The following is a 26,034-nucleotide window of genomic DNA, read 5'->3' as shown; positions in this document are numbered from 1 at the left end:
CCGCCCCGGTGGCAGCCCCAGGCCCTGGCAATCGTTAACCGCCCCGGCCTCATCAGCAGTCTGCTCACGCGCCCGGCCGGGGTCGGACACCGGGGTGGTGGAGGTGGCGGACACAGGGATGGTGGGCCACCACCAACGGGACCATCCAACCAGCCTGGAGAACCCCATCCCCAAGAGCCCCCAGCCCCCACCGGGATGCCACACGGGCCCTGCCCGACGCCGTCCCCCGGTATTATGGGGGAGCGGGTGCCGGTGGCGTGGGGCAGGATTTACGGAGTCGCATTCCCGGGATGGTTATGGAAATGGCTGGGGCTGGACATGAACAATTCCATGCCCTGTTCCGGGGGTGCCGCCACGCTCAATGTCCTTCTTGTTCAAGGACGGTTGCCTCCCCCTTGAAGCTGTGGGTCCCTTCCCACGCTGCAGGGGCCAGGGGATGCTCCGGGGTGCAGCTGGGGGCGGGGGGGCACGGCCCCTGCCAAGAAGTCCCCTGGCACCCACGGGAGATGCTCGCCCCCCGAAAGCATCCCTGTTGTCCCCACAAAACGCCCTCCTGGGGTTGCAGGGCTGTAGAACCCTCGGGAAAATGCTTGGAATGAGGGCAGGATGTGTCCCAAGGCCAGAGGACATAGAGGGCAGGGGTTGGGGGGCATCCTTCAGCCCCCCACTCAGCAAGTGACAGCTTAGAAAAAACCCACCTTTATTCACCCATTTTCTGCAGAAGGCACTTAAATAGCCGCAGGTTCAGCCGAGCGGAAAGGCACGTGTCTGCTACGGTGGCACTGGGTCCTCGCCCTGAAAAGAGCATCCCTCCCCTGTCCCCCATGTCACCTGTCCCCCATGTCACCTCCCCCCCCCGCCCCAGAGTCTCTGTGATACTCCCAGGTCAGCTCCGCCTGTGATACCCCCAGGTCAGATCTGCAGCGGGGTGCAGGGCATCCCCCAAATCCCCTTCCCACGCCGGCGGGGGGCAGAGGGGGGTCCCATCCAGCCTGAGCATCGCTGGTCCCGGCAGGGATGTCCCGGTGCCTGTGGGATGTCACAGCTCTGGGATGTCACAGCTCGTCCTTCCCCAGCGCGAGGGCAGCCGGCGGGTCCTGCTGCGGCTCCGTCTCCTGCAGCAAATCCCCCTCTTCTGCGCCGAAAAGCATCTTCACCAGGTCGTCTGCCTGCACGCGCTCCTGTGGGGCAGACCCATGGTGATAAGCGCGGCCCCTGACACCTCCCCCCCCCAGACCCACTGCCCCGCAGGGAGCTCACCCGCTCGCTGTGCCGGGGGTCCAGGGTGAACCAGAGGGCGATGGCGCAGCGCTGGCCCTTGGTGACGGCTTTCACCCCGTGGGGGTTCTCCAAGCCGGAGGAGAAGCCCACGGCGCGACCGCACTGTGGCTGGACCTCCGCCTGCGATGGGTGGGAGACCCCCCCGTCAGGATGCACAAGAGGGGGGCGAGTGGGTCCCTCCCCAAGCTCATCCCTCACGGTGGCTGGCACAGGGGACCTCCCCAGCAGGCAGGAGGTGGCTTTGGTGCTGCACAGGGATCCTCGAGGAGCTGAGCTACTTACGGTCTCGGTCTTGGCATCCAGCTCGGTGAAGTAGAAGGCTCCTCCTTCGAAGTCCCCGTTGAGGTAGAGGATGGCGCTGAAGGAAGCAGGCGACAAGCGGAGGTGACAACCATCACCATAGCTCCGGCAAGCAGGTGGGTCTGGAGCTCCCCCAACACCATGGCAAGAGCCGGAGGTAGGAGAGCCCAGGCTGGGTTGTCCTCCCAACCCAGGTGCCACCAAGCCACGGTGCCCTCGTGGGGGACACACCACTGATACCTGTAATCCCGGAAGGTGTAGGCTGGAGGTTCCTTCAGGCACACCAGGGCCTCTGCGTTGAGGATGCAGTTGTCCACATGCACCTCGTGGCTGTTGTCACTCCGGCCTTCTTGCTTCTCTAGGGTGGAACGAGACCTGGCACATCAGGACCACTCCATCCTTGCAGGACCAGGGTCTGTCCCCCAGCGTCACGTGCTTGGAGGTGACAAGAAAGTCACCTGTAGCCTACAGCCCTTCCACTCACTGGAGCGTGGACTATGAGAGGCCATTCAGGTGGCACAAGCCTCTGTTGACTTGTCCCATGGCATCTCCATGGCCTTCCAATTCCAGCTTCTCCCAGCACCCGATCCCAACCGCCTCCAAGCGCTGGAACCCTGCGTGGCACGAAGCCACCTGCCCCGCTGGGGGCAACCACTGGAGCTGCTCATCTTCCCAAACCCGGCTTAGGGAGAAGCAGCAGGTTTGGGAGCAGCAAGGAGGTCTCCAAGGCAAGGTCCAAGCCCAGACCACCCCAGCTGTTGGAGGGGACCCAGACAGGACAAGAAGCTGAAGGAGACTTGCTTCTCCTCAGGCTGTGCTCCTCCGAGGCCATGCTCACCATCGATGGCCGTGCGGCATACCAGGTGGCTGTAGGAGAAGTGGAGCGGGACCTCCAGGCGAAAGTAGGACTCCATCATGTGCCGCACCTTCTCCGTCACGTTGTAGTAGAGGTAGGCGCTCTGCAGGGGCACCTTGCCCTCCTGGCCCAGCTGTGGGGACAGATGGGACATGGGCTCAGCCCCAGGTGGCTTGGCCAACCACCACCACCCACCTTGTCTCCACAGCCTGCTCCTCCCTGCTCCCCACAGCCACCCTCACCTTGAGAGCCTTGAGGACGGTCACGCCGTAGAAGGTCTCACTGGGGGTGTGAGGAGATGTCTTCCCACGATAGCCATCCCCGGCCGAGGCAGCTGCCTGCAAAACCCCATCGGTGCCACCGGTCCAGCTTGTGAGCTGCAATACGGGGCCCCCCAGCACCCCCTGTCCCACCCTGCCCGCTGTCCCCCCACTCACATTGGTGAGTCTCTGCAGCTCCCGGCACTCCTCGGCAGAAAGGACTCCGTCCACCACGACACGCTGGGAGCCGTTCAGAGCTTTGGAGTTCATGGTGACACTGGCTCCTTCGTACACCAAAGGGCCACCTGTGGCACAAACAGGATCAGGAGGAGGTGGGGATAGGTGCCACCAGTCCTGGGAGAAGCTGTGGTCCTGGGACCTGCTCCTGCCACCACCCATGTGGAAGGACCATGAGTTGGCAGCAGGAAGGACCATGAGCTGGCATGGCAGCAGAGGACATGGAGGTTCCCATCCCACCTCCCCTCCCAGCTCTCCACACCTTCTCGGATGAACTTGCTCATATCGGCGGACTCCTTGGCCTTCTCCTCCACCAGCGTCTCGATCTCCTTCATGAGGTTGCCAATCTCCTCGGAGATGCGCGCTGCTGTCTCCCGCTCCACCCTGGGCACGCGGCAGCCATCAGCTCCACCGCCCCACTTTCCCCACATCAGGAACGAGGGGCAGCAGGACAAGTTGCTTCCAGGGGCCGGTGACAAAGCCCAAGGCTGGAGAGAGTCATCTCAACGCATCCCTCACCCCAAGCTGCTTGGGATGACCTACCCATGCCCATCACCACCACCCCATCACATAGGGAACAAAGCTCTGCCCTCCAGCAGCCTCTTCCAGCCCCAACACCAACCCCCCCCTCCCTGGCAGCAGCTCCATGGCCATGGCCTTTCACCCAAAGCCCATGGAGAAAGAGGGGTACGTCCCGTCAGCCCCCGTTGGGTTGGCTTGGCCATCAGCTTGGGAGAGCACTCACTTTTGTTTCTCTCGCAGCCTTTTTGGTATCACCTCTTCGGGTGTCCAAGTGTCCTGCAGCCAGAAGAACAACATCAGGAGCTGGACGAGGATCTGGCTGGGATGCAGACCCCTCACGCCCCATCCATCTGGCCACTGCATGCTGGACCACCAGCCTGGTCCAGCACCACCCACCGGGTCCACGAAGGGGATGCCAAAGACATCGTAGCTGAAGAAGAGCAGCTCCTTCTCCATCAGGCTTCGCTGGTGGTATGCCTGGATCTCCTGCGGCGAGGGGCAGAGGGGGCAGGGTGAGGGCATGGCACAAGGGCTCTGGGAAGACCCCGAGCGAGGGCGGGAGGGCGCAGGGTTTACATCATTCCCGCAGTCCTCGCTCCAGACCCACAGCCCTGGTTTCCCGGTCCCTCTGGCAGCCGGGAAGCGAGTGGCTTTCCCCATCTTGCATGAACCTCCCTGTCCCACGTGGACGAGTCCTGGGGAGAGGACGGGGGAGACAGAGGCACATGCACATCCCTCCTGCAGGAAGCTCTTTAGAAGATGCTCCAGCTGACGTGGGGCAGAGACCTCCATCCCTGCCCACCACCTCCCAGGCAGCACGCGAGCGTCCGGATCCAGCTATTTTGAAGCCAAATCCTTTCCTTTTTCAGCAATTTCACCTCCGTTATGGAATGTGTCACAGAGGCGGGCTCAGATCCTCCAAAAAAGCCTGTCCCTCTGCCTCTCACAGCCCTCTCCCACAAGAGCTGGTCCCCTTGGGCAAGCCACCAAGCCTTCACTTGGCCAAAGACATTTTGCCAAGGATGTTTTTCGGTCTCTCGGCTATTTTCTAGCTTCTTGGGTCGTGCATTTCATCCAGTCCTCTCCACTTTGCCACCAAAAAGGGTGGCTTGCCCAGAGCAGACCCATCCAAAGCAGACCCCAAAACCTCTGCCAAGGTCTCCAAGGAGGGGAAAAGATGTCCCTGCAAGGGCTCACCCCAGCTCCTTGCTCACCTCTCGGGGTCGGATGTGTCCTGCCAGGTTTTCCCCCAGGACGGCGGTGTAATAGGCCAAATTCTGGTTCATCACCTCGTCATTTGGAAAGAAGAGCAAGTATGTTTTGGCACATTCAATGGCTTTTTCATAATTCCCATCTGCAAAGAGAAACGGGGCCGTTAACAGCGCGTCCAAGAGCATCTGAGACGGAGCAAACAGGGATACGGAGGAGAACCAAGAAAGAAAGTCCTTCTTGTTCTCCAAAGGGTCTCCCAAGGAGGGCAGATGCCCAGAAGCAAACACAACTGCTGCCACAACGGCAAAATTAAGAGTCCAAGACACTCTCCTGCCTCCAGAAATCATCTCGCCAGAAATCGGGGAGGCTGCCTGGGTAATTTTCTTGCTTGGAAAACATCCTGAACCTACTTCCAGGCAGCAAGAGCCGACCGTTCCCAATTTTCAGCCACTTAAGCATCCCGACCCATTTTCACGCCAAGAATTCCAGCCTTTCAATCTTCTTGGACTTCATTTTTTTCCCTCCTCCTCCTTTTGGAGAAATTTGTACAGAAACAGCTTATAGTTTTCTAAGGAGGTGAATAAAAAAAAAAGATAAAATAATTTTTAAAAAAGGGTGGATTTGCCTGGGTTATAACAAAACTGTTCTGGAGGGGGAGGGTGGCTCTGTGGTTTGGAGCAAGAGGTGGATAGCTGGGAGAAAAAAAAAAGGAAAAATATGTTTCTCCAGGCTGTTATTTCACTTGGAAAGCGAAGCTGCCTGGGAACTGAGCATTTAAAGCGATGTGGAGGGTTGGTGCAGCGAGATCCAGATCTCCGTGAAGTTCAACAAGGTCAAGTGGAAGGTTCAACAAGGTCAAGTGGAAGGTTCTCCACCAGTATCAGTAAAGACTGGGGAAATGGGTGTCCAGAGGAGGCCAGAGTAATGATCTGAGGGCTGGAGCACCTCTCCCCTGAGGACAGGCTGGGGTTGTTGAGTCTGGAGGAGGCTCTAAGGAGACCTTCTGGCAGCCTTTCCGTCTATAAAGAGGGTTTACAAGAAAGATGGAGACAACTTTTTACCAAGGCTTGTAGCGACAGGACAAGGGGCAATGGCTTTCACCTGAAAGAGGGTTGGTTTAGGTTGGCCAAGAGGAGGAAAATCTACGCTGAGGGTGGTGGAACACCAGAACAGGACAGTCAGAGAAGCTGTGGATGCCCCATCATTGGAAGCGTTCAAGGTCAGGTTGCATGGGGCTCTGAGCAGCCTGGTTTAGTGCAAGATGTCCTTCCATCTCAGCTTGGACTAGATGATCTTTGAAGGTCCCTTCCCAACCCCAACCCATCTGGTGAACCTCTGATTTCTGCCTCTGCAGAACGCGACGTCCAGCCCCGATGGCCATCGGAGGACACAGCAACCAGCTGCTTACTGTTGTAGTAGGCGAACTGCAGGTAGTTGAAGTGCGAGGGTAGGAAATCCTCCAAAGGCTTGTCCTGACCAGGCGGTGAGGCCAACTCCGTGACGCAGCCCTGCTTGCAGCTTAGCACCTGCATGTAGTGATCTGTTGGAAAAAACCCCTCAGGTCACCACTCGTGGTCACCCAAGGGCTGGAGGACAGCACCCTGAGGGGGCCTCCACTCCAATCTCCGGCTCACAGCGGGGCTGTTGCCAGTTTTTTGGTGATGGAAGCCCTCAAGGATGGTGGTTGCCCACCTCCGCATATCGGTGATGGGGCTGTGCCGTCTTCTGGAGATGGCATGGCCGTCCTCAGCCTCCCATCCTTGCATCCTGGTGACCCTCCGCTAGCCCCTCTCCTGTTTTTCCATATCCCTCTGGAATTTGGGGGGTTCCTGGGCATCACCCCCAGCGCTAAGCGTGGGCAAACACCTCCTGCCACTTACTGGCCACGCTCCTAGAGAAGCCTAAGATGGGGTTTGCCCTCTTTGGGGACCACCACCCTCCAGGATCATCCCAACTCTTGAGACGGGGACACAGCTTGAGTGAATCCCACCTGTGATGGCCTGGAAAAGGTCCGCGTTGTACTCCAGGTAGTTGTAGCCCTCGTAGTCGTAGGGGCCCTCGCAGAGGGCGCGGCATTCGGCGTCTGCCACAAAATACTCCTCCAACGCCTTCTCCAGGTGCAGGATGGCGGCAGCCGGCTGCTCCTCCGTGTAAAACCGGACACCCAGCCGAAACTCGCTCTGCGGAGGGATGAGAAACGAGGGGCTGGGGGGGACAGAAGACTCCACTCCCCCTGACGGAGCCCCCGGGGATGCCTCACCCCCCCAGGATGGACCTCACAGCACCCAGGTGGCATCTCATGAGCTTTGCCAAGCCAACAGCAGTGGTGGGACCTGGCTGGGTCCAGCAGCTGATGGGTGTTTGGGGGGGGTGGGGGTGTCTCACCAGGTGGGGCTTGGCCTCCAGGTCGGTGAAGTCCTCCTGGCGGACACCCGCCATGGCTTGGTAGTACTCCAGGTTCTGCCTCATCTCCTGGTGCGCAGGGTTGGCCATGAAGAAAGTGTGAGCCGCTGCCGCCGCCGCTGCCGGCCGGTTCAGCTGGGTGGCACCAGAAGCAGAGGTGAGACCCCACGGGGTGGGCTACCGAGGGGTACCGGGCGGACTCCCGCCCGCCGGAGCATCCCGGTGGCCCCGGGGGGTCCCGCAGCCGGGATGGAGGGCGGGGACGGGGGGCGGCCCCGGCGAGCTCCGACGTGGCACTGCGGGGGGGGGGGCAGGGGAGGGCCGGGCAGGGCCCGGGGCCGCCGTTCGGCGCCCCCCCCCCCCTCGGCGCAGACAGCCGGCCCCTCCCGCCTCTCGGGACCCCCCTTCCCTCCCCGGTTCCATCCCACCACCCCCCGCCCGGTTCTGCGATCCCTCCGGGCATCCCGCCCATCCCTCCCCGGGACATCCCGCTGCCCTTCCCGGGGGCTCTGCCGGTCCCGCCGGTCACGGCACCCCCCCCCTCGGCCGTTCCCGTTCCCGGTGCCGGTGCCGTACCTTGAAATAGGCGACCTGCAGGTAGTTGTAGGGACTGCGCTTGCTGAACTCGCGCTCCAGCTCGTCGCCCAGGCGGTACCGGGTGGGCGCAGCGGGCCCGCAGCCCCGCAAGCAGGCGGCGCGGCGCAGCAGCCCCCGGAAGAAAAGCAGGTCCCGGAGCACCGGTTCGAGCTGGGGCCCGGTGCCCTCCGCCGGTCCGGCCGTGCCGTTGGCGCAGAGCAGGCGGCACCGCACCAAGCGGGAGCGCACGGCCGCCCGGGCCCGCAGCGCCCGCTCCATCTGCAGCACCACGGTGGGCCAGTCGCCCCGAGTGTACGCCTCAGCACCGGCGGCGAACAGAGCATCCGGGGACTGGGCCGGCAGCGGGGGGTCGCCCGGTACCGACCCCGGTACCGACTCCAGTGGCGTCGCGGCACGCGGCAGAAGCAGCAGCAGCGGCGGCAGCAGCAGCAGCTGCAGCGGCAGTGACAGCAGCGCGGGCAGCGCCATGGCCGAGCCCGGGGCCGCGCGCGCGCCCCCGCCGCCGCGCCCCGAACCGGGCACCGGAGCGCGGCTCGCCCCGCCCCTCCGCCGCACCCCGCCCGCCGACCAATCAGCGCCCGCACCTCCCCTGGCCCCGCCCCACGGCGGAAGTCGCTCCTCGCCGGGCGGAAGAGGGGGGGTTTAGCGGCCCGGTAATGGCGGCGGAGGGTGGCGCGGAGCCCCATGGCGTGGGCCTGGCCCTGGTGGAGGGCAGTGCGGGCCGCGCCGCCCGCCTCGGGGACCCCGGGGACCTGGTGGCCCTGGCCCGGCAGGTGCAGCAGGTGAGGGCCGGGCCCCGGCGGCGGGACGGCGGAGGCAGCGTACCCGGTGTCCCGGTTCCCTCCCGGCCGCCTGTAGGGCTTCCGTAGCCGCCGGCGGCCCTTGTGCCTCCCAGCACATCTCGCCCCTCGCCGCTGTCCCCGACGGCCTCCCGCTGTGCTCCGCGGTGCCTTCCACCGTATCCCGCCGTCCCCTCCTAGTGCGCCCCAGTGTTCCCCAGTGCGCCACATGCTGCCGGTACCGCCCATTGCGCCTCGGTGCCTCCTGCCGCGTCTTGCTGCCCGCCAGTGACTCCCAGAACGTCCCAGTAAGCTCCCAGTGCATCCCAGTATAGCTTGCTGCCTTGCAGCATGCCCCACTGCCTTTAGTCCACCCCAGTGTCTTCAGCGTGGCCTACCGCCTGCTCTCCCACTCCATCCCAGCACCTCCTGATACGTTTTGTTGCCCCTTTAGCGACTCCCAGTATGTTCTCCTGTCACCCCCAGTGCCTCCCAGTAAATCCTATTGCCTTCCAATAATACCTCTCAGTCCAGTACGCCCCCCAGAGCTTCTCAGTCCAACTAAATGCTTCCCTGAGTCCTGCCTCCTCCCAGTGCATCCCACTACCTCTTGGTCCACCCCAGTGCCTCCCAGTACACCCTACTGCTCCCACTGCTACCCAGCATGTTCAGGCAGCTCCCAGTGCCTGGTCTCTCCTCCGTGGCTGTTGCCCCACCGTGTGGGGTGTCACAGCTGCCCCACAGCCACACGTGGGGCAGCTCCTGCAGCACCCACAGCCCCATTAAAGGCTCGAGCGAGGCCACCACCGCTGCTGCACTGGCATGCACATGGCAGGATCCGAGCGGCCGCGGCTCTCCCCTGTCCGGACCAAACCTCGTTCTTCCCCACAGGCAGACGACTTCATCCGAGCGAACGCCTGCAATAAATTGACCGTCATCGCCGAGCAGATCCGGTACTTGCAGGAGCAGGCTCGGAAGGTGAGGGTGCATCTGCTGGGCAGAAGGTTTGTTACCTTGTGCTTGCGAGGGGCTTGCGAGCTCTCCAAGCACTTGAGAGAGCTGCGGCCTGGATGTGAGTCATGGCCTGGATGTGAGTCATGGCTGGGAGACAAGCAGAGACGGTTCGGTGAAGAAACAAGGAGGGTTCATTGTCTGGTATCAGCTGGGGAGGGGGGAAGGTTGGTTGTGGTGTTTTCCCCGAGTCCTCTGCACATCAGAGGAACTTCTGTTATGGCAGAGGAGACGGTGGCTAGTCAGAAGCAGTCCAGGTGTCAGAAGGGACAGAGAGATGACTAGTTTGGGGACAGATGACTCCTGTCACTGTAGTGTGTGTGTTGTGCTCCCAGGAGGACTCGGCACAGTGGGGTGGACAGGTGGTGGCTCTGGCTATATTTTGAGTCCCTAGGGGAGATGAGCTGTTACCTGATGATGGGTTTGGCTTTCCAGTTTGTCCCAGCTCATTTGCTGGAGCAGGTGGCCCTGGCAACAAGCCCAGCAAGGCTCGGCTGTCCTCTTCAATTCAGACTTCATCCTTGGGGGTGAAATCTTGGAGCCTGAGTGGGAAAGGATCTGCCAGTCACTGTGACTGGCCTGCTGCCATCAAGGCCACTACGTCATGTAGTCATTAACTGGTGGAGCCAGAGCTGTGGCGCAGTCAGCTGGTGGAGCTGGAGAGATGAATTCCCCCTTTGTTTGCTGTCCCGTCCCTTGGGGATGGCAGCAGGGAAGCCCCCGGGGTCCAGCAGCTGCATAGGGAGACAAAGAACGAGTCCAGCACATGGTGGGGTCAGGCACGGAGGTGAACTCTGGGGCTGTGGTGAAGAGGTCCTTGATGCTTGGAGCTATCTCCACCTCCGTAGAGGACTGCAGGAGCTCTGAGGTTCAGCTGACAGGGGAAACTTGGAGAAAACTTTCTCTCTTTGGAAAGTATCTCCTTCCTGGGGCAAGTAAAGATGTGCCGCTTGAAGTCAGATGTGCGCGGGGGAGGATGAGGCCTTGCAAGTGGTGTGTCAAGCGATGTATCTTGGGCTCTGGCTGAGAGGCAGTAGCATGTTGTCATTTTATTTCAAGTGGGGAAATTTTAAATTTGGGGTTTTTTAGGTCTTGGATGAAGCTAACAGAGACGCTGACCTGCACCACGTGGCCTGCAACCTTGTGAAGAAGCCAGGAAACATTTACTACATGTACAGGCGGGAGAGTGGTCAGCGATACTTCTCCATCCTGTCTCCGAAGGTGGGTGGTTTACAGCCCCTGGGGAAGCATGGAGGGGAAACCCCCCATTTTTCTGGTGCTTGGGTACTTCTGAGCTCAGACTAAAGCACCGAGGGGGTGTTTGTTGGCCCCTGCTCAGTTGGTGTTTGGTCTGAGTTACTCTGCTGGTGTAAGAACCGTATCATGAAGTTCTCTTAGCGGATGGTGGGCAAGAAGACCTTTGGTGTCTGGTCCTGAATTCTGCCTTTCGGTTCCTGCAGTGCTTTCTCTGGAAATAAAGAACTGCAAACGTGCCCAGGGCCTTCCCTGCCTGGCAGTACTGTCTCCTCTGGTGCTTCAGCCCTGGGAGTGAGTTTGTCTGCAGCTTGGTAGGGGTGATCTCAGAGAGATGATCCTCCTTCCAGGCCACCCATTTTCTTACATGCAGGGTGAAGGCTTCAGAGCAAAGCACAGAGCATGTAGAGAAGCTCTGTGCAGGTCAGGGAGATCTTGTATGCCCAAGCCTCCCTGCGTCAGCAGTGCTTGTAGCTCTACCGAGTCCTAGACTCAGGGTAGTTGAGCCTATTTTTAAGTTAGAAAACTGGATGGTCACATCGCTGGGACTGCTTCAGAGGTGGTAGGGCTATCCAGCACGGGCAGAAGTTGGGCTGAGGGACAGCGCAGCCCAGCTCCAAGGGAAACTGAGCAGTGATGTGAATATCTCCTTTCTCCTTCAGGAATGGGGGACCAGTCCCCATGAATTTCTTGGTGCCTATAAGCTCCAGCACGACATGTCCTGGACTCCATTTGAGGACATTGAGAGACGAGATGCTGAAATAAACATCCTGGACAAGCTGCTGAGCCGGCAGGCAGCCCTGCCTCCGTGTACAGAGCCCAACTTCCAGGGCTTGACCAAGTGACACAAGTGACCATACAGGACCTCCTGAGTAGAGTCCCTGCGTGCTGCCAAAGGCAGGGCAAGGAAGGAGACCAAGAACCAAAAATGCTGATGCCGCCAGTACTTGCTCTGTGCTTTAAGAGACTAATTCTGCATTCAGTCTTACTGGATTTTCTGGTAATTGAGTAATTTATTTCTTCGACTTATGCCAAGCTGTAGCGAGAGAGGGATAATAGGTGGAGTCAATTCCAAGAGGGCTTGGGGCAAAAAGCAAAATTGCTCGGGGCAGGTGTGATAATGCTATAAAATATGTCCTACCTGTTCGGCTCTGGTGTACCTCCCTGTGACTACCTGCAGCAGGTAATGATTTCAAGGCTGGATTTTGCCTCTCGTTAAAATGCACCTATTTAGGAAGCTCTTTGGCCTGGGAAGAGCAGTCAAAATCCTGTGCAGAAGAGTCTGTTGTGACTGGAGTCTGTTGGTCTGCATTGCAGCTTGTCCAGACCCCTGAGTCTGGGACATGAGGTGACCTGGAGCTCGCTTCTCTGGGAAGAGTGTCCTCAAAAGTGCTGTGCAGGCTTCAGGTGCTCCTCAAAATGTGGGTGTTTCACAGTCCTCGTGTGTTGCCCTTAGTTTTAAGCGGATTAGCCAGGGTGAGACAGGAACGTGCAGGAACACTGAACGCCTCTGTGCCAGAGCTGTGGAGGAAATAAACCGATCTTGATTTCACATGTACCTCCAAGACAAGCCCTGTGTCCTCTCTGCACGGCAAGCATCCCTTTGGCTTTACCAGGGAGACTTGGTGGCGCGTGGAGCCGGTAGGACATCTCCAGCCTCTCTTTTTCTACCAAGAACTGGGGAGAAGCAAAGATCAGAGCTGTGGAGGTGTCCTCCCTCAGCTCAGCTGCACAGGGCTCCTCCAGGAGCTCGCCTGCTCCCCGGAAAAGTGCCAAGGTGGGAATGTACTGATGGAGAAGGAGACATCCAGGTTGGATCCTGGCATATAACAGACCCTCCTATGACTTGTTCACCTCCCTGAGATGGCAAGGTAGTGACCTTACGTGCTGCTCAAGGCACTGCATGTGCGCACTGGCTGCAGCCTCCTCCTCCACCGGTGACATTGTAAGGGTTGGGGACCGTTTGTGGAAGGAGAATTGTGACCCTGGTGTCTGGGCACACCAAGGGTGGAGGTGGTGCTTCTTGGTGAAGCCCAACCGAAGTGCAGTTGCAGTTGGGCTTCAGCGAGAAGCTCTACCTCCACCAGCCTTTGTGGTCGGGCTCTCCTGACTTCCGAGGTGGTGGTGGAAGAGTGGTGTTCTCTGTTCCCCGCAGCATGGCCTTGGGTGCAGCAGTTGCTCACCTTCCTGGGGGCTGGCTTGTTCCAGGCAATCACTCAGCTCCAAGTGACCTTCCCAGGCATTGCCCATCTCCCCTTACCCACTGCTGAGGAAGACGCTGCTGCCTTCAGCTCTGCTGGGTGATGCCTGACACAATTCTGTGCATCAATCTTGGATCGGTTCATGCATACGGTCTCAAAATAATCTCTTAACTCCTCCAAACTTCCTTCTTCCCTTTCTAGCATTGATTTGTTCGTCTTATGCCAAGTCCCCAGAGGGTTGTGCTCCTCCTGGCCCTCACCTGCAGCTGGGAGGGGTTTGAGTGCCCCACCAGAGTCCTACAGAGGAGGCTGCTCAGCACCACGTTCTCCCAGGTCACCCTCGTCTTGTGCCTCTCCATCTCAATGTCAGAACCTGCTGCTTTGGGCTGGGTGCTGCAGTGACTGCCAAGGTGGGGGAGGGCCTCTTTGCATCCCCAAGAGACCCTTGGGGACCAGCACCATCACTGGGTCTTGCCATTGCTGTGGTTTATTCCCACTTTGGCAGGGTGCAGCCTCTCCTCCTGCCTCTGGTCTCCCTCTTTTTCTCATCCCCACAGCCCTGGCACACCCTGGGATTTGCCTTGATTGATGCTCGAGGCTGCTGGCAGCGCCTGTTCCCCATGGGAAGAGCTGTTCCCTGCTAGGATCACAGAGGGATGGGCGGTTTGGGACAGCTCCCTGTCAGCCCAGGATGTTTTTGTCCTAGATTTTCTTCTCCCAGCTCTGCCAGGTGCGGTAGCTCAGCCCCATCCCAGTGTGGCCAAGCCTCTGGCAGAGCCCTGCTCCTCGGAGTCAATGCGGGACATTTCAGTCACCTTTTCCCAGTGCGCCCTCCCTCACTTGGAGCACAAGGGCAGATTAAAAGCAATGTATGATTGTTATTATTAGCCCAGAGTATAATTAATTCCTTATCGAGTCGCAAGTGTCTAATTTGATGGGGTTTTTCCCTGCTTGTTTCAATGCCCTAGGTCTTATTTTACTGCATGTTATTAAATCTGAAGTTGGAAGGGAGAAAGTTAATTACTGCATGGGCTTTGCCACGGTGCTAATTACAGCAACATCACAGACCTTCATGTGTTGATTTATGCTCCTCTGGGAAGAGGGGATTCCTGCCCCAGTTTTATCTCTGTTTCCTATCATTAAAATCCGTACAATGAAATGCACGAAGGGATCGGGGTGAAGTTCGTAGAGCTCTAGCTTGGGATTTCACACGCTGGCCTTTGGTGGGATTTGGCGTGTGCTTTCCTACACCTCCAACAAGCCCCCCTGACCCTCCGTACCCCGCAACTCGCCGGTGTCCTGCAGTTCCTCTGGGCACTAGCCAGCCTTTTCTTGGATTCTTCCCAGAAGAGCAAAACCTCTGGCTGTAGCTTTGTATTAAATTACACAGGAGGTATCAAGAGGCAGGACATGGAGACGGTGGGCTCATGCTCGGTGCTCCCTGCTCTGCGGGAAGCAGGGATGTGGCTCCCAAATGGTCCTGCTGCGGTGCAGGGAGGTGATGCTGGAAAGGGGGAACTGTTCCCCCCCAAAACAGCTCGCCCAGTGTCACCATCTCAGCTGGTTTTTGTTCTGATTAAACCCAAAGCGCCGAGGCAGCATCAGAAATACCGGAGGGTGCTGCTGCAGAGCTGAGCAACCCATCCTCTGGAAAGCGGGCAGGGATGGGGCTGGTGGCAGGAAGATGAGCCGGAGCCTCCTGCAGCGCTCGCAGCGAGGATGGGTGTCCATGAGCCCAGGAGATGGTGCATGGTGGAGGACTCCTCGTTCATGATCTCATCTGCTTGGCTCAGCCTCTACTGAGCCGGTGCCTTGATGGGTTTTTGGCTCAACGGGGCAGGGTTTTAATCCAAAAAGCAGCTGGGTAGAGTCAGTGGGACGTGGTGCCGGAGGGCACACGCTGTCCGCAGGTGAGATATGGGCCATGTCTCGCTCCTGCATGTTTTTCAAGCCCTTCATTTAGGCAAGCGTGTGCCCTCTACTTAGAGGAGCAACTGGTAAGGGGTGACGAAGACAGAACTGGGGGCTGCAGGCTCATGCTGCTGTCGCAGCTGCAGTCTGCAATGCATTTCCTGGTAAAAAAGGTTAAGAATCAGCAGTCTGCTGCAAGACTTCATTTCCATTCACGATTTTGTCTTGAAAATGCATTTTGAAAATATTCCTCTCTTTTTGCTCTTTCATGAGCACTCAGGGCAGCAGTGAACATGGTCTGAAGGCAGCGCCTGGCTGCGAAATCCCCAGGGATGGACCATTTTTGCAGGAGAAGACGTGGATGTGCTTCTGACACCATTAGCCTTGGGCAGGGTGGGTTTTGCTCCGTTTTTGGATGGGCAGATAAACCAGGGCTCGTTTCGAAGCGCCAGCGGAGAAGGATGCTCCGAACGCCTGAGCCACTTGCCATTGCTCCCCAGAGCCGACGCTCGCTGGCCTTTGGGGCGGGGGGCTTTCCTGGCTTCGAAAAATGGAATTACTCAGCAGTGGTGTGCTTCAGGCCAGCTCCCACGGTCCCCAAGGGGGGCCTGCATGGCGGTGCAGCTGCGGGGTCCCATGGCCCCCAGGGTGCTTGCAGGGTGGGGGTCCCTCAGCCCCCCAGGTGCATGCAGGGTGGTGCAGTTGTGGGGTCCTGCAGCTCCCAGCGTGCATGTAGGGCGGTGCAGGGTGGGGGTCCTGCAGCCCCCAGCATGAATGCAGGGTGGGGGTCCCCCAGCCCCCCGGGTGCATACAAGGCGGTGCAGGGTCCCCCAGCGTGCATGCAGGGTGATGCAGATGTGGGGAGGGGGGGGTGTCCTGCAGCCTCCAGGGGTGCACACAGGGCGGTGCGGCTGGGGGATCCCACGGCCTCAGGGGGTGCACGGAGGGCTGTGCACGCCTGGCATGGCCCCCTCCCCCGTGGCCGGGACCCCCACCCCCAGGGTGCGGGCAAGCCGCAGCCGAGCTCCCTACGCCCCGCCCCGCCCCGCCCCGCCCCGGGCGCGCGCGCGCGCCCGGGGCGGGGCGGGGAGGGGCGGGGCGTGCCGTGCCAAACCAGCAGCGACCCCTACCGGCCACACCGTCGCTACCCCCCCGCCCGACGTCCGGTGCGTGATGACGTCAGCGGCGGCGTGCCCCTGTGCCTGAGCCGAGGAGACCCCGCAGCGAGCTGCCAACGCCCGGCGGAGACTCTGAGGTGAGCGGCCGCGCCGGGGCGGGCACGGGAGCGCCGCGACCCCCCCCCCCCCCGTTACGACCTCCCCCACCCCCCTTCTTCCCCGTCGTCCCTCCCGGGGACGGAGAGGGAGCCGCTCTCCTGGGCTCGCCGTGTGTGTGGGGCCTCCTCGGGCAGCCGCCGGTGTGTGTGTGTGGGGCCCTTCCCGGTGCTCGGAGGAGGGGTGTGTGTGTGGGCTCTGCGGAGCTCCTCCGGTGCGTGCTGGGCGGGGGGGCTCGGCCTTTGTGGGGTCGGGTCTACCGGGGGGCGGCTGTGGCGGGCCGCCGCCTCCTCCCCTCCCCCGCTTCCTGGCGCGGCGGGCGGGGGCCGGACCCCCGGCGCTCGGGAGGCCGCTGCGGCGCTGCGTGCATCGGCCGTCACGGGGGGCTTCCCGCTCCCCACCGGGGTTGTGCTGCTCCTGGGGCTGGGGAGCGTCCCAAGGGCTGCTTGGGCCCATGGGGCTGCAGCTTGAGCTGTCGTGCCGCTTTCAGGCGAGCAACGCCGGCTCCCCTGGTAGGGGGTGAGCCTTGGGGGGGTGCAGGCGCTGTGGAAGGCTTAGCTCAAGCTGGATGCACCGCAAAAACTCAGTTCCCGCACAAAAAGGAGTTGGGAGACGCTTCTTGGCTTTTGCCTCCCTAGGTGCGAGGTGTTTGTCTTGCTCCAAGACCGCCTGGTAGCTGTTGTTGCACGGTGCCAACGATGTCGCTGGTTTTGGCCCGGGTCGGAGCCGGTGTGGCTGGTGTTGACATATGTTTCTCCTGTGAAAAATGTCATCAGGGTGTATACACTGCGGCAGCACATCACCTAGTTGTGTTTTAAAGGTTTGTTTTAGTGATCTGGACTTCAGCCGTGTGTTGTTTCCTGTATGCGGGTAGAACTTGCAGCTGGTGGCAGCGGCAGCGGGAGACGCTTGGCGAGCCAGGTAGCTGCAAACATACCAATCAGCACCGGGAAACCTGTGCTTAATGAAGAATTGTAAAATGCTCAAATTCCTCTTGCCCTGTCTGTGTGGGTACTGCAGCCGGTGGAGCCACAGCAGCTTTGTTACTCTCCTTTGAGAAAGACACGGGGGAGACCAGGCCGTAAGGAGGAGGCCATGTTAACTGACAAGCGGGTAGTCAGAAGTAGTTTGGTGTGGCCATCTGTGATCGTCTTTGTCTCCTGTTCATCTCTGCTCCTTCTCTCCTAGGAAAGGAGGTGCTAGCTGTCTTGATTCAAAGTGTTAAACCGCAGTGCCTCAAATATCTTTTTTTTTTTTTTTTTGGAAGTGTATTTGAAACCTGGTTCAAGCCCCTCGTTGCTAATTGGAATAACTCAGAAAGCATTTAAAGCTTCTCTCTCTCTCTTTTTTTTTTTTTTCTTTCCCCCCAATTAGCGAAAAGGTCTCATGCAAAACCAACTTTAGATAGAAAGCCTTTGTATTCGGCTAGCTATATGTGGAAAATCTGTTGTTCTGCTTTGTAAACTGTTCCTTCTTGTTAGTGTGGGATTATGGGGAAGGCAATATAGGCAAAGTATATTTGAAACAGGTCTTACGGATGCACATAAAACTTGAATCAGTGCATCGCTAACTGTAGAAATGATTCTGTGTTTAAACTGTTGATTTGTATGCTTCAGTAACAATGAGGAAAAGGGTTTTTAAGTCTTGGCAAGGAATAAAAACTACTGCAATGCAAGATAAAACATGTTTGCAGTTTGGTAATGTGTTCTAGGCAGAAATTTTAATCGTTAGATTTGCATACTTTGAACTTGGTTATTCATGACCTGGAACTGATGCTCTTAATTCATTATTATGCTGTGCTTTGGGGCTGTTTGTTTGCCTGAACCTGATGGCCAGTTTTGGGAATGATGTTTTCACTGTTTAATGGAAATGCTCTGAAAATCCTAGAATATCTGAAATGGAAACTGGGGATCTTCTACAAAAAGAAAAATAGTGAAGAGAAATGGAGCCCATCTGAAACTCCTAGGGATTTCCCTGATGAGTGTGCAACTGTGCTTTTCTTACTTTTCCTGTAAAGCATGTGAAGGGCCAATGTGAAGTGCAGGATGAAGTTGACCGCCAATCCTGATGTAAAAGTTCCTTCTGGTTAAAATGCAGCTGTGGTGCTACCGTAAATTTCCAAGTCTTACAAGCATATAGACAGCTGGACATCTTTAATTAAAATTTTTTTCAACAGCTATCTGTTACCCTACAAGCTTCTAAGTTAGTACAGCGTGTTGGTATAGCTGGGTTTTGTACAATAAATGAACATGCATCATTGCAGCCAAGGTGTGTGTACTCTGCTTTACGCTAATGTGAGCGCTCACAGCTTTTAAAAGTCATCTGTGGGCTTGTGTATTTTAGCTAGCTCTTTCCTCTCCCTGCCTTTTGTGGTCAGCCAAGCCTTCATGCTGTCATTAGGCTCGATCATAAGAATTTCAATGATCTGAGCTTCTAGAGTAAATAGCCTGTAAGGAGGAATTGCAGGGGGTGTAGTTATCTTTGCTCTTGAGGAAAGAACAGCACCTTTTGTAGAAGATGAAGGTGCTGTCAAATTAAATGGAAGTGAAACTGGTTTCTGGTACTCCAGGTAGCAAGAAGCTCTCTTTAACGACTTAATGTATTGTAGGCTTCTGCCTTGGGTCCTCTCACCCCATTACACTAATAGCAGGTGAAAAAAGCCCTATTTTTAGTATTTAATATATGACAAATAACTTAGTGACTAGATAAGCTTTTAGGCTGAGTTTTTAGAGAAACATGAAGTATCTCTACACTTCTGCAGCTTATTGTCATTTAATTAAGTGGCTTCCTTCATGATCTGTTTAAAATAGCTTACACCAGACTTGCACCATCGGAAAGGATTGTTTTCCCCTAGAAATGGCAGGTAAAAGCCTTTCGCCAGAGTATCGCCCAGGGCTAAAGCCTGGCACAAAGTTAGCCCTCCCCGAGGTTGTCCGGCCTCCCCTGTGTGTGGTCAGCTGCCTTGTGCAGTCCCTGCTGTGTCGTTACAATGCTGTGCAGGTAGGAGATGGCAGAAATGGTGCTGGGACAAGGTATCCCGGCTTTTGGTGTGGAACCTTTAGGCTGTTCTTGGACGGAAGAACTGGATTTGTTTTGCACACCAGCCCTATGTGTGCAGTAAATTTAAAGTGGCGAGTGCAAGAAGCCAAGTTTCAATGTTGTTGTCGTGTAATTAATCTTTGTAATCTTCCCATTGAGTTTCAGATAGCGGGTTCAGTTTTAAAGAGGTTTAAAAAAACTTCAAAATACTGTATTTGGCCTGTTTTCAGTAAAGGAGTTCTTTTCTTGAGATGTATTGACTTTTCTTCTAAAATAATGACATTCTATAAAAAGAAAACAAGGAGTTAGTTTTGCAAAAGCTTTTAAAAACCGTTGTTCTATTTTAAGCTGTTGCACTGCTAATTCACTGCATTACTTTCAAATGTTATGGTGTAATTCCTAGCAGGAGAGTTGGTCCGTGCGCTGTTCTCTGGTCTCATTAAAAATCCAAACCCTTTATTAAAAAAGTAACGCAGGGGCTTTCTTTGAGCCTCTCTGTCTGGAGGCGGTGTGCAGGTACTAGCTGGTCTGTACTAAGACTCCTGTGCCTGTGGTCAGATTGTGTGGGATCAGTGTGTGTTTTCTACGTGTAGATCAAACTATGGCAAGGTGAAGGTTTTTACTCTGCTCATACGGTGCTGGAGCAAACCTTACACTGTGTGGTGGAGTGGGACTCATCAAGGCCCAGAGGCAGACGGCCGGGTACGCCTGGAGAGGATTGCTGTCACTTGTGGTGCCAGCCTCGCAGCAATAGCCAAGGCTGCCAGAATTGTCTTGGTTTGCAACAAGCTGTTTTGAATTGCTCAGCTCTTCTCAAGTTGAAAGATCCTGTGCTATGTTTTTGGCCAATGATGAATGTTCTGTTTTGGGGGAAAAAAATGACAAAAATGCTCCTGCAGCTTTGGATGTAAGGAAAGAAGGCATTTGCCACTTCATAAACGGTGTAGCTGTTTGCGTTGGGCCAGCTGTGGTTGGTAAACAGCTGAATGCAAAAGCGCTTGTGGGAGGGCTGTGCTGGGCTTGAATTTGACAGCAGGCATGTTCTGGTTACGGTTCACCTTGGTGTGTTTGACCAGTTAGCTCAAGTTTAGTGATTTTTATTTTTTTTTTTTTAGTGCTTGTGAAGTGTTGCTGAGCTAAAGGCTTGGCTCCTTATGAGAATGGATCCTCATTTTCTACATCCTGAAGTGGGGGCTTTTACTTCTTGAGTATTCTGTGTTTACCTGCTGCTGAGAAACTGAGAAACCAGTTGCCCAACATGCTCTTGGTCCTGCAGCCTTGGCTGGAGTCATGGCGCTGCGGGTGGCTTGCCTTCTGCTGTGTGGTGGAGGGTGGTTTCGGCTGCTGTGGTTCCTTTGGTTAGGTGAGTGCAGGGCGACCTCTCCCTCTTCAGTCCTGGAGTCAGCGAGCTTCTTAGCTACTTCCTTACTTTCAACAGAAACACCAAGGTAGCTCAATCTCTGGGGAAAGTTGCTTTTGCAGTGTTTTTTAACAAAGCTTGCTTTCTTCACTCCTCAGGTAGTATATGTTACTTGGCCTGAGCTATCCTCCACCTGAGCACCTTGTACGCCAGGCACCTGTCAGGCCGTGTGCACAGAGCTCCCGCAACTGTCCTGGTCCCTGGGCTTAACCGAAATGGGGGTAATGTCTTGCAACCGCTGTGCATGCAGGGTGCTTCCCATTATGCAAAAATGTGCCTCAAAATAGAGGAACTTCTGTTTTACCACCGCTAAATGTAGCGTGCTGTGGGTATGAGGAGAGAAATGTTGGGGCTAGTGAGCGCTGTGATTTGGTAGTATGTGCAAACAGGAGTATAGGTATAGCTTGTGTTTTTAAATATTAACACTCTGGAAGTAATTATTTTTTTTAATGTGGTATTAAAATACTGAACAGGATTTTGTTACATGGCTGAGTACAACAGCTTCCTGTAGAGTATGCAAGTGAAGAGTAATAATGTAAGATTAAAATGCCTTTGACAGAAAAGGACTTAATGGAAGCCCACATACTTCCCAGTGTTTAGTCTGGAGCAGGTTTTCCCAGTGCTGATGGCTAGTTTTGACAGTGTAACCTTAATCAGAGCGATAACAGAAAAGTTGACACACTTGCTTCTTTCTGTCAAGTTCCTGATAAAGTTAAGGCAGGTTTTCTGAGCCGTGAAGTGGGATAGATCAGCAGTGCCAGTGCTAAAGCAGGCGGGTAACTGGTGTGGCAGCAAAGAGCCCACCGAGTCACGCGCTCTATCTGATCGGGCTGCACGGGCAGCTTTCTTGTTTTGAATTGAGGACTAAAACCAAAATGACATGGCTTTCACCTTTTTCTGAAGTTGTAGAACTTGAAACGTGTTACTGTACTGCTGGTAGCTTGGGTTCAGGCTTTTAAAATTCATCCACCCAGCTACCTTCGCTTCCTATCTTGTGTACATCTCTGCTTTACTGGTTTGTTATAAGGAGCCTGTATGGAGATGTACAAAGTAGCTGTCAATTCTTGCCTAATCAGAAAAAGAAAATTGAATTAAGTGTAGAAAATACCGTCTGATCTCAGACAGTTGTGTTTTGAGAAGAAACCTCTTAAATCTCTTACGACTTCCTTGGTAATTCATAGTAACTTGTCCAGAAATGGATGCTTCAAAACCAGAGATGTTGGGATAAGCCCTGTCAAGTGGCAGACGTAGGGATGTGCCAAGATCCCAGGCACATACTTCATCTCTAACAGGGATTCCCATAAAGGTAGCAAATTTGTGGGTTTCAAGAACATCAGCCTGAGAGCTAAATCAATTTTGTTGTGGTGCTGGTCCAGCTACCTTGGTGATGGTGATCCCGTCTGTGTCTCTTCATACAGCTCGCTTTCTGGGCCTGCCTAAACATTTCCCACCCAACAGCAGGTTGAGTGTGGGTGTGAGCAGGCACGCAAGGCAGAGCCCACCAGCGTGCTCTGCTGTGATGAGTCTCTCCAGCTGCACATTGAGGCTTGCTGGCTGCAGGTCTGGATCTTTACCCAAATTTTTGTTTGTCTTAACACCAGCCTGTAGCACAACAGAGCTTTTTTTGGCTGTACGTCTCCTAATTAGACACCTGCCATATAAACCAAACAGCAGCACTGGTTTTTGGAGATAGTTCTCCCTGGTGGAGTACAAATTCTGAGATAAGATTTAAAGGATTGTCTGACTACTTAGTGGCAGTTTAAAAACAACCAGCCAGCCAGCCAACCAGTGCTTAAAAAGAAGGGTATCTTTTCCAAGATCCTGAACTGATGTGGTACAAGATTGTTTCTTGAGTCTGGCCCTTCTGCTTTTTGCAGGTTTTGCCTTGGACTTCATGATTTGCCTTATTCTAAGGGAGTGCAGCTCCTGTGGTGCTTTGTAGTTTGACAGCCTTTTTTAAGCTCTGTTTAAGAAACTAAATACTCTGGTCTTAAGCTCAACTTGATGCCCTTGGGAGCAAACACATTTGTGTATAGAGCTTATGTGCCTGCGGCAGCCTGAGGTATGGGCAAGACAAGCAGGTGATCTCGGGCACCAGGTGGTTTAGAGTATACCACATTCTTTTAAATGTCATTTACCACGTTACTAGCACAGAAGTGGCAGAGGTGTTGAAGTCCTGGGGTGAGATCTTCTTGACGAAGATGATTCCTAGCAAGCTGAAAGGTGAGCTTTGGGCTGGAAGATTTCGGTCTCGTCTGTAAAATGACTGCTGTGTACCTGCAGAGGACAATGCTGGCCGTGGTAATACTGCTCTTGAAACCAGTTCTGCCTTCTGTGCCTGTTAGTCTTTCTGGATTTCTGCTCTCAATCAGGGAGTGACTTGTGTTGGTGTTTTGCATCATAGGCTTGCGACAGTAGCGGTGTACCAAGAGGTCCAAGGTCTTTTTAACTCTATGACTGAACTTGTGCTGTCTCTTCATTAGTGGTTTGCAATCTTTGCAGAGAACTGGTGTGTTGTATGCAGTGATCTTTGTGATGAAGTGTTTGCTGCGCCAGGTTTGTCATAGGCGTGTGCAGTTACCTACCAGCATTATATGGAGAAGGTACTATCTCTGGTGGGGAAAACCTGACGCCTTGGATTGTAGTAGCTGATTATCTCTCTTTGGTGCTCTTGATTTGGGAGCCTTGTCACTTTGAAAAGCATAAATATTAGTTTGTAGTAGGGATAGAGGAGGTGGCAAAGGGTAAGGACCTTGAAATGGTGGGGCAGGGGTACCTTGAAATTGGTGTGACTAGGAAGAAATTATGGAATTCAAACAAATACTTTATTTAGGAATGTGTGGTTTTTTATAAGATACGAAAGTTGTGTAGAAGTGGTTAATGGAGATCACGAGTAAAATCCTGTGTATATTGCTGCTTTCCTTGTGGTCTCTGGAGTGCTTTGACCCCACAGGCGTTGGTTATAGAACCTGTTCACTATAAAATTGCATTGCTTGTGGGAGGGAGGTCTTATTCTTAGTTTTTTAGAAATGGCTGTGTTTCTTTCCTTGCAATGTGTGAAGCAGGCTCTCAAACAGGATCTGGAAGCCGTGACGGACTGGTTAGGCTTCCATTTGTGAGTTAATGGTGTGTGCTAAAGGGCATCCTGAAATGGTTCTTGGTCATCAGTGGCGGTTGCTTGCAGCAGGCTGAGTTTAGCCGGTACCTGTGATGAAATGGCAGCAGTTTCAGTCCCGCCTGAAAGAGGAAGTCATGGTGCTGCTGAGGCTCCACAGGAAGCTAGTGCAGGATGTGTAGACAGATTTGACAGCTCGGTTTCCTTTGGCTAGGGGAATGTACACATTTTAACCTGAAAACAGACTGCAGTAGCTTAAAAATAAAAGGCATCTTAACAAGCTTGAAAGCTGGTGGTTTCTACTTCATACTGCATGTCTAGTTACGAGTGAGGGCAAGATCGTGCAGATTCTTACCCCTTGGTGTAGTAGGGGTACACTGGTTGTGTACAAAGACCCACAAAATTTCACTTAATTCTTTAGTTGGTAGTTCATACAGCAACTAGAATATATTGCAGCTACTCTGAATTACAGACAGTTTTTAAAACTAAAGAGCTCCCACAATAACAGCACATTTCATGTGCTTGCCGTTAAGGTGGGAAAACTAGGCTTGCACAAGAGGGGCAGTGGCCTGCGGTGTCAGGGTGCATTTGGGGCAGCATTTCTTGCAACTTGTGCTTGGTAAATGGGAACCTGCTACAGGTACCGTGGATTTCTTCAGCCTTTAGCGGCCTGTCAGTGTCTTCTGGTGCATGCACAGGCCTGTGTGAAGAAAGTGTGTAATTCCAAATTTTCCTTTGCACTAGAAAGGGTTGCCTGTCTACACAACACCCCACTGGAGACTTCGGTTAACTGTTCGTTGCACTGCTTGCATGTCTTTACCACTTTTTGGGATTAATCCTAAATGCAGATCAGCTGCCTTTCATAAAAGCGTAACCAAGCTTTGAACCAAAATTCTGTAAAAGGGGCCTATTCAGCCTGGGATAGGGTTATGATGAATTTAACAGAGTTTACAAGGCTTTGTAATCTGCAGTTTCCAGGGTGCTAGATCCTGGCTCTCCGGGATGCTGTTGAGTTCTGTGAAATCCTGCTGGTGTGATCACATGCTGAACAGGTTAAATCCAACCTGAAGTATGGTCTGGTAACGTGTACTTTACTGCAGCACTGAAGTTTTTGATTACAATACAGAGAAGTTTGAGAAATTAATTCAGTTGTTCTGGATTTTGGTTTTTTTTTTTTTTTAAATAATCTTTAGAACTTGTTGAACAGAATGAAGTCACACTGACTTGCATTACATTTCCACTCTTTATCAGCTCTCCTCTCTGGGCTTGGCCAGATTGCTCATTATTACATGGCTCAGAATCCACTCACTGCCCTCAAACTGGGATGACTTGTGCACTTTCCAGTCTGTTTCAATTCCCTCAGATATTTAAAACTACTTTTCTTGTCCTGCTGGGTGTTGTTTATGTAGACTTCCTTTTATTAGGTTACTTTGGAGGTGGAACAAACCCAGACCCCTTGTAACTTCTTTGTTTCTACCTCCCTTGGCATTGTACTCTGGGGATGAGTTATTTTCTAGTCATATCTCTTATTGGATTAAATTACTTTTAAACTCTATGCGTCTTTAAAGCCATTCCTATGGAAGAGTAAGTCCCAGGATATTATGTTTAAGCTCCCTAAAAAATGGGCTTGTTTTCAGCTGTGTTTTGTGGACTCCTTAGAAGTAGGAAACATGAAGTAGCTCATCTAGCTAATCTAGAAAGCCTACTAATCCAAGTAAAATAACGTATTCAACAGCTCTGCTTTCCCACTGGTAAGATTCTGGAGGCCCATGCTTAAGACTCCAAATCTGTTTATAACTTAGCCCATCTTATTTCAGTATTTAAAGATATATATGCGTAAAAAAAAAAAAAACCAAACAGGTGAGGAGATCCCTGTACCTAAATATGTGCTTGAGTGCATTTTTGGTCCTTTAAGGATGTGATCCTGGAGTGTCTGGTGGGGTAGGGGGGCAATTAAACAACTGTAAGAGAAGTGATTAGTTGCTTGGTAGTTAGAGAAGTTCTGGTGGGCCAGTTCAGTGTTTTTCATGGTAAATATTGTTAATTTCTTCTTTTAGAAAATAATAATAATAATAAAGAACAACAAACCACCCCCACTCCGGCTTTTCCAGGTCCCTTGCTGTGCAGTTCAGGTTCTGCTTTACGCCTCCAGAGTGATGCCTCGGGTTATTTGCACTCTTGTTTTGTTCCTGCTGCCAGAAAGCTTAAAGGGTTGGGGCATCTGGCAGGAAAAGGTGGTGTGTGGCTTCAGTTCAGAGCCTTTGCCTCACACTAATGCCCCAGTGTAGGGTGGTACCTGTTTGAATCGGTGATGTGGACCATACTCGCTCTTTACTTTGCGAATGAATTTGAGGATAAGCAG

The 26,034-nt window shown here is 54.3% G+C and overlaps 3 protein-coding genes across 10 annotated transcripts in view; 2 read left to right on the top strand and 1 right to left on the bottom strand.

Moving 5' to 3' along the window:
• Positions 1-683: 683 nt before the first annotated feature.
• Positions 684-8,225, bottom strand: P3H1 (prolyl 3-hydroxylase 1). Of its 2 annotated transcripts, XM_056332555.1 has the most exons (15): positions 7,648-8,224; positions 7,054-7,206; positions 6,659-6,848; positions 6,077-6,208; positions 4,671-4,810; positions 3,853-3,942; positions 3,680-3,732; positions 3,197-3,318; positions 2,875-3,002; positions 2,680-2,775; positions 2,420-2,570; positions 1,822-1,939; positions 1,564-1,639; positions 1,261-1,401; positions 684-1,181 (listed from the first exon to the last, which is right to left on the bottom strand). In XM_056332555.1, the coding sequence occupies exons 1-15, from the start codon at positions 8,134-8,136 to the stop codon at positions 1,056-1,058; spliced, it is 2,205 nt and encodes a 734-aa protein (XP_056188530.1). In that variant the 5' UTR covers positions 8,137-8,224; the 3' UTR covers positions 684-1,055. The 2 variants fall into 2 exon arrangements, 1 of the variants encoding a protein (XP_056188530.1); XR_008820909.1 differs by lacking the exon at positions 684-1,181 and having other exon boundaries at positions 1,338-1,401; positions 2,442-2,570; positions 7,648-8,225.
• A 65-nt stretch (positions 8,226-8,290) lies between these two features.
• On the top strand, positions 8,291-12,270 carry C3H1orf50 (chromosome 3 C1orf50 homolog). The gene is made up of 4 exons (XM_056332556.1): positions 8,291-8,450; positions 9,339-9,425; positions 10,548-10,679; positions 11,375-12,270. The coding sequence occupies exons 1-4, from the start codon at positions 8,325-8,327 to the stop codon at positions 11,555-11,557; spliced, it is 528 nt and encodes a 175-aa protein (XP_056188531.1). The 5' UTR covers positions 8,291-8,324; the 3' UTR covers positions 11,558-12,270.
• A 3,708-nt stretch (positions 12,271-15,978) lies between these two features.
• Positions 15,979-26,034, top strand: part of CDC42 (cell division cycle 42) — a 28,670-nt gene continuing 18,614 nt past the window's right edge. For 2 of the 7 annotated variants that reach the window (XM_056330803.1, XM_056330804.1), the window contains exon 1: positions 15,979-16,079. The gene's annotated coding sequence lies outside the window, so the exon portion shown is untranslated. Of the gene's footprint in view, positions 16,080-16,219; positions 16,242-16,896; positions 16,919-20,756; positions 20,779-22,759; positions 22,781-23,139; positions 23,161-26,034 lie in introns of those variants that run through there. The other 5 variants (XM_056330806.1, XM_056330809.1, XM_056330807.1 and 2 more) reach the window with 5 other exon arrangements.

The sequence above is a fragment of the Falco biarmicus genome, chromosome 3 (assembly GCF_023638135.1).
Source record: "Falco biarmicus isolate bFalBia1 chromosome 3, bFalBia1.pri, whole genome shotgun sequence".
Classification (NCBI taxonomy): Eukaryota; Metazoa; Chordata; class Aves; order Falconiformes; family Falconidae; genus Falco; species Falco biarmicus.
The sequence above is the reverse complement of the archived record's forward strand: the minus strand, read 5'-3'. Positions and strand labels throughout refer to the sequence as shown.